The 13,643-nt window shown below is 66.1% G+C and overlaps 2 protein-coding genes across 2 annotated transcripts in view; one reads left to right on the top strand and one right to left on the bottom strand.

The window, feature by feature from the left end:
- Positions 1-2,390: 2,390 nt before the first annotated feature.
- On the top strand, positions 2,391-9,790 carry PLD4 (phospholipase D family member 4; the record flags this gene model as incomplete). Its single annotated transcript, XM_079913413.1, is given in 11 exon segments — positions 2,391-2,502; positions 2,505-2,563; positions 4,978-5,174; positions 5,879-6,175; positions 6,177-6,352; positions 6,791-6,918; positions 7,561-7,761; positions 8,429-8,568; positions 8,733-8,898; positions 8,973-9,069; positions 9,418-9,790. Coding segments are annotated over 11 exon segments (1,776 nt in total). The 3' UTR covers positions 9,621-9,790.
- Positions 9,791-10,362: 572 nt separating this feature from the next.
- AHNAK2 (AHNAK nucleoprotein 2) overlaps positions 10,363-13,643 on the bottom strand; it is a gene marked incomplete at both ends in the record, with an annotated part of 34,900 nt that continues 31,619 nt past the window's right edge. The window contains 3 exons of the mRNA XM_079912768.1: positions 10,363-10,678; positions 12,854-12,944; positions 13,236-13,365. Of these exons, the coding sequence (XP_079768894.1) occupies positions 10,363-10,678; positions 12,854-12,944; positions 13,236-13,365 (537 nt within the window). The remainder of the gene's footprint in view (positions 10,679-12,853; positions 12,945-13,235; positions 13,366-13,643) is intronic.

The raw sequence follows: 13,643 nt of genomic DNA, 5'->3' as shown, positions 1-13,643 counted from the left end.
CACTGCCAGCGTCAGAAGAAAGGAAGAATCAATCTCTACAGGGGGGCAGGCAGGCCCGCCTTTGAGGACCTCTGGCTACGGTGTGACGCAGACGCACCTGGCACACTAGGGAGGGAGGAGGCCCAAACAAACACAGAGAGAGAACTTTACGTTTAATTTTTTCTTGTCCTGCCTTAAAATATAAATTTTATATAAAGTCCATTCTAAAAGATTATTTCAGGAAGAAGGACGGTGATCACAGAGGGAAGCTCTGAAATAAAAGAAGGAACGATGAGTAGATAAACCCATAAAAGTGAGGAATTCTTCAACACACCCTGAGTGGATAAAATAATTATAAGGTGCAAAATTTGCTGGGGGGGTTTCTTTTTGTTTTGTTTTGGTTTTTTTTTTTTTTTTTTTTTTTGCGGTACGCGGGCCTCTCACCGCTGTGGCCCCTCCCGTCGCGGAGCACAGGCTCCGGACGCGCAGGCTCAGCGGTCATGGCTCACAGGCGCAGCCGCTCCGCGGCATGTGGGATCCTCCCGGACCGGGGCACGAACCCGCGTCCCCTACATTGGCAGGCGGACTCTCAACCACTGCGCCACCAGGGAAGCCCTGTTTTGGTTTTTTTGGCTGTGCCGCACGGCTTGTGGGGTCTCAGTTCCCTGACCATGGATGGAACCCGGGCCATGGCAGTGAAGGCCCGGAATCCTAACCAGTAGGCCACCAGGGAACTCCCTTTGGGGTTTTAAAATAATAATAATAATAGTATTACAAGCTGGAATTTAGAAAAAAAATGACAACAGCAGAATATAAGGAGGAGATCACTGGAGCTGAAGTATTCAGACGTCCTCACATAGTTCAGGAAGAGGGCAAGGTGTTTCTTATGTATGTACCTTCTCATGTCTGTGGGGCAAAATTGTAAAGCTAAGCTGAGTCGTGTGGAAACACACCACCTCCTAACACCGGTGGATCCGCACAACCAAAGCACAGTTACTGCTGATGCGAAGTCTGCTGCCGATCGAGCCCGAGGAGCTCTCCCATCGGGGCTGCACGGTCAGAGCCCCGAACAGACAGGAGGGAAGAGCGGTACTTCCTACACCCGGGATTAAAGGCTTCAGAAGAGAACTGACGTAACGCCCTTTCACTCACAATGCACTGGTCAGGACCTGTTTGGTGACCTGCCGGACCACAGGGTGGCCAGGGCAAAGAATCCTCCCCTGCCTCTGTGTGAGTTTCCATCACAAAGCATCATCCCCCAAAGCCTAGAATGAAGGGAATAGGAGAAAATGGAATAAGAAGAACAATCCAGAGGGCTTCCCTGGAGGTGCAGTGGTTGAGAGTCCACCTGCCGATGCAGGGGACACGGGTTCGAGCCCTGGTCCAGGAAGATCCCACATGCCGCGGAGCAACTAAGCCCGTGCGCCACAACTACTGAGCCTGCGCGCTAGAGCCCGCGAGCCACAGCTGCTGAGCCCACGCGCCACAACTACTGAAGCCCGTGTGCCGAGAGCCTGTGCTCCGCAATGAAGAGTAGGCCCCTGCTCGCCACAACTAGGGAAAGCCCGTGTGTAGCAACAAAGGCACAACGCAGCCGGAAATTTAAAAATAAATAAATTTATTTAAAAAAAAAAAAAAGGAAGGAATGAAGAGAGCAGCCGAAGGGAGCAAAAGAAAACCAAATCCAAAAACAAAAAGCAAAGAGAAGGGCTATTCTAAAGGCCGCTGTGTGCGGGGGCGGGGGGGGCGGGCAGGGGGCATGGGGTGGGCGGGGGGTGAAAGGGTCCTGTATTCAGAGAGTCCTGGTCGGCGGGGTGGTGGCGGGATGGGGCAGGCGGAGGCAGAAATCCTTGCTGGGGACCCAGGCTGAGCACCAGCGAACTATAGCCAGGCCTGCCTTTGCAGGCAGCCCAGTAAGCCACCGACCTGCGTTCTCCCAGATGGGGGTCCTAGCTGCCTCCATTTCCCAACCTCCCTTGCAGCTAGATGCAGCCATATGACTAAGTTCTGAATCATGAGACAAATGGAAGTGCCCTGTGGGACCTCCAGGATGGTTCCTCTGGGATAGCCCTTATGCTCTGCTAGGAACATGAGGTGATGGCTGAGCTCCAGCAGCAATTATGGGGCCATGAGGCTGCCAGTCAACCCTAGGGATTGGGAGCTGAGAGCTGGAGGGAGCTGGCTCCTGATGGCTGTGGAGCCAACACCATCCCTAGGCTGCCAGCCCCAGAATCTGCTCAGTGTGATGGAGAAAAACAAGGTTCAAGCCCTGGCTCCTCAAGTCAAGTGTCTCGGCACCAAAACTAACTCAGATGCATAAGCCTGTGACTTGGGGTTGGGGGGTGGGGAGGGATTTTCTCTGGATGTGAAAGTTTTCAGCCCCACCCCCTGGCTGGCCCACCCACTTCCAGATGTCTGTCAAGGGCGTGGAGGGAGGTACTCAGGAAGAAAAGCAAGTGGCCAGAAGGGGAAGCAGCAGGCTGCAGAGAGGAGGCAGGTGGGACCTGATCGGGCGCTCGCTGGCTAGCTGAGGGCCTGCGTCTGTGGCAAAGCCAAGATGAACGCCAAGGCAGGACCCCTGGAGGTAAGTGCCGGTGAGGCCAGAGGGGAGAGTCAGGCCAAAGGTCCTGAGACGGGGACTTTGGTCCACTGCCCCCTGGCCCCGTGCTGCCAGCAGCCCTGGGCCCAGAGGGTCATCAAGTCCAGCTAGGCCTGCAGAGCACCCATTCCTCTGCCAGTCTGTGCAGCCAGGACCGCCAGGGCCTCGGCGTCTCCTAGAGAGCTCAGAGCAGGCCCTCCCTCCGCCCCAGCCTGAGCTGGGCAGCTGTGCCACATGCCCTGCGCGGCAGGAAGTCCCACCCCTTCACCCATGCCTGCAGGGTCCCACAGCTGCCCAGCACAGGGCTGCGGGGAGCTCAGAGCTGTCCCATGGGAGTCTCCCAGCCCGTCACGGCCCTGAGATGCCAGCGCTAGTGGGTCATCCTCTCCCAACAGCCAGCCCCACCCCTGGACACGCAGGGTCCCCAGGGCTGCAGCTGCCCAGAGCCTCCTTGGACGGCTGACCTCCCCAGGCCCCGGTAGTTCCCAAGGGGATGGGTGGCCCGGCAGGTGCCTCGGCCGTGCTCCGAGTCCCAGACGGGGGCCGTGGGGGCAGGGCTGCCGCGCCCCAACCTTCCTGTCCGCCTGGGGCCCCGGGCGGTGCGGCAGACGCAGCATCTGTCCAAGGATGGCCCTGGGGCCCCGCCCAGGACCACACCCCGATTGCCTCTCCTGAGGGTCAGTGAAGGGGCCTGGGGCCTGTTCACTGTGAAGGCCTGATGCGGCCCCCAGCCCTCCCCAGGCAGGCAGGGGAGGGGCAGGCCCCCGAGCGCTCCTCTGCGGCGTGCGGGTGGGGAAGCACCCTGACTCCCCTCTATGGGGGCTCCTGGCAGGGAGGGGCGCCGGGCCTTGGGCACTCTGCCTGAGTCCCCCTCTCTCACTCTGCTTTCTGGGGCCCCCGCCTCCCAGTAACGGTCCTGGCTCAGGGCAGATGCAGCCCCCAGGCCCAGCTCCTATGGCCGCCCCTTCCCCACATGGAGGCGGGCCAGCGTGTCCTGTGGAAGGACACCTGCTCCCTGGGCCCCAGCGCATGGCCAAGCTGCACTCATGCAGGCAGCGCAGCCCAGGCCCCAGGCCGCAGGGACCACTTCCCCACCAAGGCCAGGAGGGAGGGCTGCACCCACCCCGCACCCACCCCGCACGGATGCCTCGGAGCTTGGCTGGCCGGGTGGGGCGGGGCGGGGGGTCCCTGTCGCTGCGCATGGGCCCCTCCCTGCCCTTCGGGGGGGCCGCGCTGACCTCGGGAGCGTCCCACTCGTGGTGGCGTTTGAGGCTGCTTTGGGGAGCGGCCCAACCCCAGCCGGGGCCCAGCCGGCCTGGCTTCCAGCTCCTCGTGGGAGTGACCACTCTGAGGGGACAAGACGCGTCCTCCGTCCCCCGCGGGTTGCAGAGTCCTGCTGCACCGGGAGAGCCCTGCTGGCAGCATCAAGGCGTCCCGACTCAGCCCCCAGCCCCGTGAACAGCAACACTCTCTCTGTGCCGGGTCTCCCCAGCCAGGACAAGGGCTGCTGCCTGGCGCCCAGGAGGGGCTGCAAGGGGCCAGGACGGGGGCGCCCAGCCCGGGAAGGGAAGCAGCTGTTTACAGGCCAGCCTTGAGAGGGCCGAGCTGGAAAGCAGAAGTGGCATCAGACTCGTTGAGGTTGTAACTGAAACAAGGAACTGAGATTCAGACACACACATGCCCGCTGAGAGGGGGTCCGAGAGGGAGAGCAGCGGGTCACGTGCGTCCCGGGAACAGACCGGGGCGCACACACACACACGCACGCAGACATGCACACGCACTAGTGATGGGCACGGCACTCGCCAGCTTCAGGCCAGGCTGTGCTGAGGGCGTGACCGTGGGCAGGAGTGGGTGGCTGTAGGGTCCCCACGAGGTGGTGGCCCCTGTGCCCAGCTGCCCAGACCCTGTGGAGCCACTGCAGCCGGGCCTGGAGCTGTGGGTGATGCCAGGTCGCCCCAAGCAGGTGCGGATGCCTATGCAGACCACATTGGTGGCCCCCGCGTGGCCCCGATCCACGCCAGCCCGCAGCCCACGGGACAGGGGGGCACGCCCAGTGGGACTTGGGGGCCTGAGGGAGGGGGCTCAGCAGCCTCACAGGACCCCTGGGCCAGAGTGGCAAGGACAGAACTAGCCACGGGGGAAGCGGGCACCCTGACTGGAGGGCTGCCCGGCACCTGCCACGTGCCCTGTCTCGGGGGACCTGGGAAGATGGCCAGTGACCATGCGGCCCCGGGCTGCGCCCCGGCGGTGGGCTCGGGCCTGCGTGGCCCCATCCTCGCCAGCCCCGCCCAGCGGCAGCAGAGACGGTCTGTCTCAGCGCTGGAGAGGCCATCAGGCCCACCCGGAAGAGCACGGCCACGCCCCAGGGACCCCGTGGTGACGCCCTCCTCCGGTTGCAGGTGCAGGGGGCTCTGGCCCTGCTGTGTCTGAGCGCGGTGACCCTCACCTACGTGCTGTGGCAAGCGCTCTCTCCCTCCACCTGGGGCCACGTGCACCCCGAGGAAGGGCCCACCACGTCTCAGGGCCTTGGCTCCAGCCTGGCCTGGGCGCCCCTGGGAGGGGAGGCCCGGCGGCATCAGCAGAACGACTCCTGCCGGTGAGTGAGCCTGTGAGGTCTGCAGGGTGGCCACCGCCTGCCTCCCCCTGGGGCTCCCCAGCGGGACGAGCATCGCCCTCTGCCACCTCCTGTTGGAAGAGGCAGGTTCCGGGGAGGGTGGGCTGTGAGGCAGGGGGAGTGGTCGGGGGAGGGGGAGAAGCCCCGAACTGTATGGGCCGGAGTGGGGGCGGGGGCGGGGACGACTTGGGGCGCTCTTTGCAGCAAACGCAGGCTGCCACCCAGAGACTCCGACAAGGCCGCTAGCCCCGGTCCTACCTGGGGTGGAGTCGCAGCCCCCGCCCCTCCCGCCCCCTGGGGGGCCCTGGAATCCCAGCACACCCCCAGCATACCCCCACTGGCCCAGCCCTCCCTTCTGGGTCAGCCCGGGCGTCTCCAAGGCCTCCACAGCTGCAGGAGCCCAGACCCAACACCTCTGCCGGGCTCCGCAAGCAACAGCCCTGAGCAGACAGCACCTGGGCTTGGGGTGGGCCTGGGCCCCAACTTCCCTGCTCTCAGGCCCCCCACTCAGGCCCCTCCCTGGGGTGCTCCTGGGTGTCAGGCCTGCCCTGCCCAGTCTGGCCTGCAGCGCCCTCCCTGCACCCTCAGCCTGGGCTCAGCCCTCCTGCTTGGCTGGACGGGACGGAACAGGTGATGTGAGGCTGGCTGGTGGCTCCTGCGCTCACACCTGCCACCTCCCTCCGCAGGCTTGTCCTCGTGGAAAGCATCCCCCAGGACCTGCCGCCTGCACCAGGCAGCCCGTCTGCCCAGCCCCTGGCCCAGGCCTGGCTGCAGCTGCTGGACGCCGCCCGGGAGCGTGTCCACGTGGCCTCCTTCTACTGGTCCCTCACGGGGCCCGACACTGGGGTCAATGACTCTTCTTCCCGGCTGGTGCGCCACCCCTCCCCTGACTCGGAGGCTGCGGGCTGTCCAGGGGCCAGGCACACAGCAAGCCCGGCGGGCAGCACATCTGTGGGCGGTCAGAGGCGGCCTCCTGGGGAAGTCTGGGCCCTTTCTGGTGGGATGGGGGTGGCCTCTCACCGCTGGCCTGCTCTCTCAGGGAGAGGCCCTTCTGCAGAAGCTGCAGCAGCTGCTGGACAGAAACGTTTCCCTGGCTGTGGCCACCAGCACCCCGACACTGGTCCAGAACTCCACCGACCTGCAGGTCCTGGTGGCCCGAGGTAGGTTCCTGCCGTCCTGGGCCTGGGGACGGGCGAGAGCAGTGGGGCCGCCCGGTAGGGGGAGGCTGGGAGCCCAGCGCCGCAAGCGCCTTCAAGTGGGCTTCCCCGGGGGCTGGTTCCAGGGAGCCGGACGTGTCATTTCCCAGGGGGCAGAGCACAGGGTGGTCTCCGGGCCTTGCTGAGCCCAGCCGCTTCAACCTGTGGGTGGTGGCTTGGCCGGGAGCCAGAGGCAGCAGGGACAATCCTCACAGAGCCGGGCTGCCTGGAGGGACCGAGGCTGGTCAATGCCTCAGTTTTCCCATCTGTAAAATGGGAATAACAGCATCAACTGAGTAGGACTGCTGTGAGGAGAAAGGAATCCACCCAACTGCAAAGAAAGAGCTGAGAATCTGGCTCAGCACGAAGTGGGTTCACCGCACCGTCCTGCACCCTCGTCAGGTGCCCAGGTGCGACACGTGCCCATGGGAAGGCTCACCGGTGGCGTTTTGCACTCCAAGTTCTGGGTCGTGGATGGGCGGCACGTCTATGTGGGCAGCGCCAACATGGACTGGCGGTCGCTGACACAGGTGAGTCCCTGAGCCCCGAGAGGTGAGACCCCATGTTCCCATGTGGGCAGCCCCCCTGGGGGAAGTGGCCATGTCTGTGACATCGCTGTGGCAGAAGCACCCGCAGACGGGTTACGGGATTCTAACGGCACTGAGCTCCTGCTGCGGGAGGTCATTTAACCGCCCGGAAAGATGCTCGCGGCACCTTATCCGGGAACCCATGCAGACAAAGCGCGACCCCTTCTAGGAAAAGCAGTGCTCTGGCCGTGAGTCCAAACGGGGACAGCAGCTGCCGCTTAGCAGTGGAGAGGGATTTTTTTTTCTTTCTTTGTGCATTTATGCGTTTTCTATTGTCTGTTGGTAATAGACACGTATTGCCCTTGGAATACAATGTTGAGGAGAACAGGGACCCGCAGGGCACCCCACCCCATGGCCCCCCAGCACACCCCACCCCACGGCCCCCCCCCCGCGCACCCCACCCCATGGCCCCCCCCAGCACACCCCACCCCATGGCCACCCCCGTGCACCCCACCCCACTGCCCCCTCCCGCGCACCACCTACTACGGGTTCTCACGGGTGATGGCTGCACCTGCCTGGCACCCCCGGCCCAGGGGGTCCACACGGCCCCAGGGCCCTCCCGCAGCGCTGCCCCGGTGCCTGCAGGTGAAGGAGCTCGGGGCCATCATCTACAACTGCAGCCGCCTGGCCCAGGACCTGGAGAAGACCTTCCGGACCTACTGGGTGCTGGGGGTGCCGAAGGCTGTCCTCCCCAAACCCTGGCCGCGGAACTTCTCCTCCCACATCAACCGCTTCCAGCCCCTCCGGGACTACTTTGACGGGGTGCCCACCACTGCCTACTTCTCGGTAAGAGTGGTCGGGGGGCCGACTGGAGCCCCTGCTCTCCTGGCTGGCCAGAGGCACAGGGAGCCCCGCCCACCCTGGGCCTGCCCTGCAGACAGCCCAAAGTCTGCTAGGTCCTCGGGGCCACGGCTCCAGGACCTGGCGCCATGGATCGCGGAGGGGCAGGCCCGGCCCCAGGAGAGGACGCGGTCATCGTCATCCACGGGAGACAGGCAACCTGAGTGCTTGTGGGGGTCGTCCTGTGGCCCTGGGGGCCTCAGAGCACACTGTTGGATGGGGTCTGACTCAGGACCAGGGAGGGTGGGGGAGGACCCGTGCATCAGGCAATTGTCACTCTGGGGGGAGGAGAGGGGGACTGAGGGGCGGGCGGTCATGCCCACCAGCCACGGCCCCCCTCAGGGTACATGGCAGCTACCCCAGCGCTGGGCTACAGTGGAGACCCTGCCTCGGAGGCAGGGACGCTTCCCCAGATGTGGGGACCCAGGCTGAGCCGCGCAGGGGGCTTCCTCCGGGGTCAGGCCAGCCCGGGGCCCCTGTTTAGACCCGACGTCTTGTCTTCCTCCTGGCTCCCAGTGCTGGAGGGTGGGTGCACCGCGGCGTCACGGGTCCAGGGACCCAGTGGCTCAGAACCGGGTGGGCAGTGCCCTCAGGGACCTCTCTGCCCACACAGGCATCGCCGCCCGCACTCTGCCCCAGCGGCCGCACCTGGGACCTGGACGCGCTGCTGGCGGTGATAGGGGGCGCCCGGGAGTTCATCTATGCCTCGGTGATGGAGTATTTCCCCACGACACGCTTCAGCCACCCTGCCAGGTAGGCCAGGAGGGAGCCGGGTGGCCCCGGACAGGGGAGGCCCCTCTGCCCGTGGGCAGCTCCTGGCCTGTCTCCTCGCCCACCAGGACCCCTGCCCACTCGGGGTGTGTGCGCGGGGCCCGGTTGACCTGAGGACCCTGACCCTCCCCCTTACCCCTCCCCAGGTACTGGCCGGTGCTGGACACGGCGCTGCGGGTGGCGGCCGTCAGCAGGGGTGTGCGCGTACGCCTGCTGGTCAGCTGCTGGCTCAACACGGACCCCAGCATGTTCCCCTACCTGCGGTCCCTGCAGGCCCTCAGCAACCCCGCAGCCAACGTGTTCGTGGACGTGGTGAGGACCCACCCCCTGGCCGGGCCGGGAAGTAGCCTCCCTGTTGGCTGACACACCCTCTCTGTTCCCCCAAGAAAGTCTTCATTGTGCCCGTGAGGAACCACTCCAACATCCCCTTCAGCAGGGTGAACCACAGCAAGTTCATGGTCACGGAGAAGGCGGCCTACATAGGTGAGCAGTGGGGTGGGCTGCGGGCAGCAGCTCAGGACCCCTGAGTCCTCGTGGGCTGCCGAGCGAGCGGACACCAGCAGAGGGCACACAGGCCTGCGGTGGCCAGGCCGGGTGCTGAAGAGGGCACTGTTCTTCTGTCCAGCGTGGACCCCGGGCGGGGACCTGCTAAAGGGCTCAGGCCCTCCCCCATGGAGGCAGGTGGGGACTCCTGGCACCGAGCCCCCCGAGCACTGAGAGGCTGCGGGGCTGGAGTCGGACCACGGCAGGGTGGCCGCTGGGGCCATCGGGCTGGGCCAGACAGCAGAGGACCCCCCGTGCGGCCCAGTAACCCAGCGTCTCTGCCCACAGGCACTTCCAACTGGTCCGAAGATTACTTCAGCAGCACCTCGGGTGTGGGCCTGGTGGTCAGCCAGAGGGCCTCCAGCGCCCAGCCAGGGGCGGCCACCGTGCAAGGGCAGATGCGGCAACTGTTTGAGCGAGACTGGAGCTCCCGCTACGCTGTAGGCCTGGACGGACAGGCCCAGGGCCAGGACTGTGTTTGGCAGGGCTGACGTCCAGTTCTTCCTGGCTGCGGAGCCCCACTGTTCCCGACCAGGCCTCCCTGCCTGGCCCCCAGTCTGGACCCCGAGCAGCTCCATCCGCACAAGCCCTGGTCAGGGGCAGGACTGCCCAATGCAGGGCAGGCGCAAACTGTTTGCTCTCCAAATCTAGCCCCTCTTAAACCCCCACCTCCTCCACGGAGCCCTCCAGGATGCCCTCCCTGGCTCCCACAGAGCCGCAATTCCTGCCCACACACGGAGCCTTTACAACACTGTGTGCCTCCCTGTTTCTTCTGTGAGTCCTGGGTCAGGCTGCGTCCCACCTTCTCAGCCCCAGGCTGGAGTTCAGCCTCTACCCACCTGGGAGGCGCCTGTGTCCACGAGGCCACATTGAGGCGGGGCTGGGCTTCCGCCATGCTAGCCCCTGACTCTCCCCAGCGTCCAGCCTCCCGCCCACAGGAACCCCACAGGGACAGAGCAGGGGGCGGGGCTGGCACCTGGGGTGGGCCCAGGCCTCATGGGGGCGGGGCTGGCGCCTGGGGTGGTGGGCCCAGGCCTCATGGGGGCGGGGCTGGCACCTGGGGTGGGCCCAGGCCTCATGGGGGCGGGGCTGGCACCTGGGGCGGGCCCAGGCCTGATGGGGGCGGGGCTGGAGCCTGGGGCGGGCCCAGGCCTGATGGGGGCGGGGTGGCGCCTGGGGTGGTGGGCCCAGGCCTGATGGGGGCGGGGCTGGCGCCTGGGGCGGGCCCAGGCCTCATGGGGGCGGGGCTGGCACCTGGGGCGGGCCCAGGCCTGATGGGGGCGGGGTGGCGCCTGGGGTGGTGGGCCCAGGCCTGATGGGGGCGGGGCTGGCGCCTGGGGTGGTGGGCCCAGGCCTGATGGGGGCGGGGCTGGCACCTGGGGCGGGCCCAGGCCTGATGGGGGTGGGGCTGGCGCCTGGGGTGGTGGGCCCAGGCCTGATGGGGGCGGGGCTGGCGCCTGAGGCGGGCCCAGGCCTGATGGGGGTGGGGCTGGCGCCTGGGGTGGTGGGCCCAGGCCTGTAGAGGCCAAGCTGCTCGTGGCGCCCAGTCCTGGTGTATAAGGGGCCAGGAACCGGGCGGTGGAGTTGTAGAGTGGAGAGGACCTGGGTTTGAGCTGGGGGGAGGGTGACGCCAGCCACATGGGGTTTGGGTGCAGCCCCATTGGAGCTCACCCTCTCTTGGGCCTCGCCCAGCACCTGCCCTGCAGAGGCAGGAGCTGAATCCTGGTCTGACAACTCGGTTCTGGCCCTTCTGCTAGGAATGCTGGGTCAGAAGCCTGTCTCGGCCCTGGCCTCGCCACCTTCTGGTTTCTGACCTCGGCTTCAGAGCCCACCTGCCCTCGCAGAGGCCCCCAGGGCACCCGAGGCTAGAGCCGGGGGCTGGCTCAATGTCCAGGAGACCCTGGCCGCTGAGGGAGCTGAGCGAGCGGACCCCAGGCCCACCCCGGGCCGCTGCTCCCCAGTTCCCGCGTCATCTCGGCCCCAGGGAGACCTGACTGGGTCCTCGTCTGCAAGGAAGATCCCCAAACCCAGCCCGTCTCCCTGCCCAGACCCGCGGGGATCTGGAGAGAGCGCCATGGCTCCGCGCAGCCCGAGATGCGCCCAGGGCCCCTGGGTGCTGGTCTGTGCGTGAGCTCCCCTGGCGGCACGCCACTCCCACCGCAAGCGTGCTGCAGGCCAGCGCCCCAGGAGCAGCAGACCCCAGGCCCGCTGCTCTCTAGGCTGATGGGCCGTGGTCCAGGAGGGCTCTGTGCGCCAGGCTGTGGCGGGGCAACGGGGTGAAAGGCCACAGCCAGCGCAAGCCCCCTTCACACACGGTGGGTCTGGTGGCCACACCTCAGCGGCAGCCTCGGAGGCCTCCAAGGCAGACCCCCGTCACAGGAGGCCCGGGGATGAGGCGCGAGAGGCCCTGGGACCCCTTCTGGGGTGTGGGAGACAGACCCTGCCTCCTGGGACCCTGGAACCCAGGCCCTTGTGTGACCCCTCCCTCGAGGGAGGGCACTGGCTGCCTCGCCTGCGACAGGTAGAACGCGCAGAGGTGGTTATGTGACATGAGGTGGTAACAGCATCTTGCCGGGGGCTGACCCTTGCTGTGATGAAGGAGACGCCCGTGAGCCGTCCTGTGGAAAGGCCCCAGGAGCAGCCTCCAGCCTCCAGCCAGCAAGAAACAGGGCCCTCAGCCACCCAACTTGCACCCAGCAGCCTTGTGAGGGTGGGAGGTGGCTCCTTCCCCCGCTGAGTCTGGAGAGGAGGCAGCCTGGCCAGTGCCTCGATGGCGGCCTCGCTGACTGCGCTGCGCTGGGACTCCTGGCCCAGAGGCGGGGGTCGTAAGTGTGTGTTGTTTCAGGCCACTCGCTTGTGGCGATGCTGTGACACAGGGCAGGTGGCTCACACACGCCACACAGAACAGAGGCCACACGGAAGGTGGAAGGGCCTGTGCTGTCAGTGGCTCCCCACAGGCTGACAGCCGCCTGCTCAAGGCTACGATATCTCACGCCTCGACTCTGGGTTCAGAGAGGAACGAAACCCACGGAGCCAGGCAGACCCCGCCGCAGTGTTCCCAGGGGGCTGTGCTCCCCACGTCGGTCTGATGGGCGGGGCGAGGCTGGGGCTGGGAGAGGCCACTGCAGCCTCCTTGACTGCGGGACCCAGTCCCCACTGAGCTTTCCCTCCCCCGCCCCACCTTCCAAAGGGCTCCACATCCCCTACCTTGGGGGACCTTCCCAGCCGGCCACGGGAGATGGGACTTCCCATGGTGGCCAGGGGGAAGGACCCAGCCTCCCAGGCTCTCTCAGGGCAGCATGGGGAGGGGGTGGGGGGAGTAGCCTCGGGGGCAGCAGGATGCCCTCTGGGCCCAGCGTCCCCCCAACCCGCCCCGCCCAGCCCTGCTCTTTTTCCTGTAGCCGCAGCCACGAGGGCAGCGGCTCCTCTCCAAGCAGAAGGGAGGTGGGATAGGCTCCAGCTCCCACTCCGAGTGCCTCGTGCCCACGGGCCCCTGAGGGGCGTCCGAAGGCAGCCGGGAGGAGGTCTGACCCCTGGAAGTTCATAGGAAACTCCTCCAACTTGTTCCGAATCTGCTTCCCGTGGGCTGCTTGGGGTGGAGGGCCACCACGGCAAAGGAAGCCTCTGAGATGGGCCCCCACCGCGGGCGAGGACCCAGCTCCCCATCCCCGGCCCCCGAGGCCAAGGGCCCCTGTGTGCTGTCCCTGCTGTGCCCACCACCCACGCCTTGCGCTGCCTCCCCGGCCACACTGTGGACTCCTGGGCCCTCGCCTGCTTCCCCTTGGTCTCTCGCAGCCGCTGGCTCAGAGGAGGGTCTGGACAGACAAACGGATGAGTGAGCCGCCCCTGACTCTGCTTTCCCGAGCAACTTAGGACGGAGCGCGTGGGGGAGCGCAGGGATGGATTCCAACCAGAACAAACACCTCACAGTCAGCACTGGGGAAGCAGCACTGGATTTATTGCCCGTCCAGGGTCCCGGGAACAGCCAGACAGGTCCCGTCTGCAGCCTGGCCGCAGCGGGTACACTGAGGGGCCGGGCACGCGGCGGGAGGGGGGGGTGTGCCGCGGGCAAGCGGATGCCCACAGACCGTCCCGTGGGAACTCACAGCCTCTGCTGGCTCGCCCGCCCCCAGCCCAGGGCGCGTGCATTTGCCGCGCTGGCGGCCAGGCATCCAACAGCGGAGTGAGCTTGTTGCAAGCGAGCGGGGAGTGGGGTCTCCTGGAACACGCCGGACTCTGCCCGAAAGAGCGAAACGACCTTCACCAGGAGGCAGCAGCAGGACAGGAGTTGAACCCCAAACGACTTCTGCACCCACGGCCGTCACAGCCCCTTCTCCAAGCAGCAGTTGTGTTCTCGAGGGCCTGGTGGGCAGGGGTCTCGAGTAACACGTGTCTAACCAAGACCGTCAGGGGCACAGGACCCCGCGTGGGGCTGGGGTTGCATGGGGCGTCCGTAACAAAGACCGTCAGGGGCACAGGACCCCGCGTGGGGCTGGGGTCTCGTGGGGCGTCCG

This window comes from Stenella coeruleoalba (genome assembly GCF_951394435.1).
Source record: "Stenella coeruleoalba genome assembly, chromosome: 2".
Classification (NCBI taxonomy): Eukaryota; Metazoa; Chordata; class Mammalia; order Artiodactyla; family Delphinidae; genus Stenella; species Stenella coeruleoalba.
Note: the sequence above shows the minus strand (reverse complement) of the source record. Positions and strands in the feature narration are given on the sequence as shown.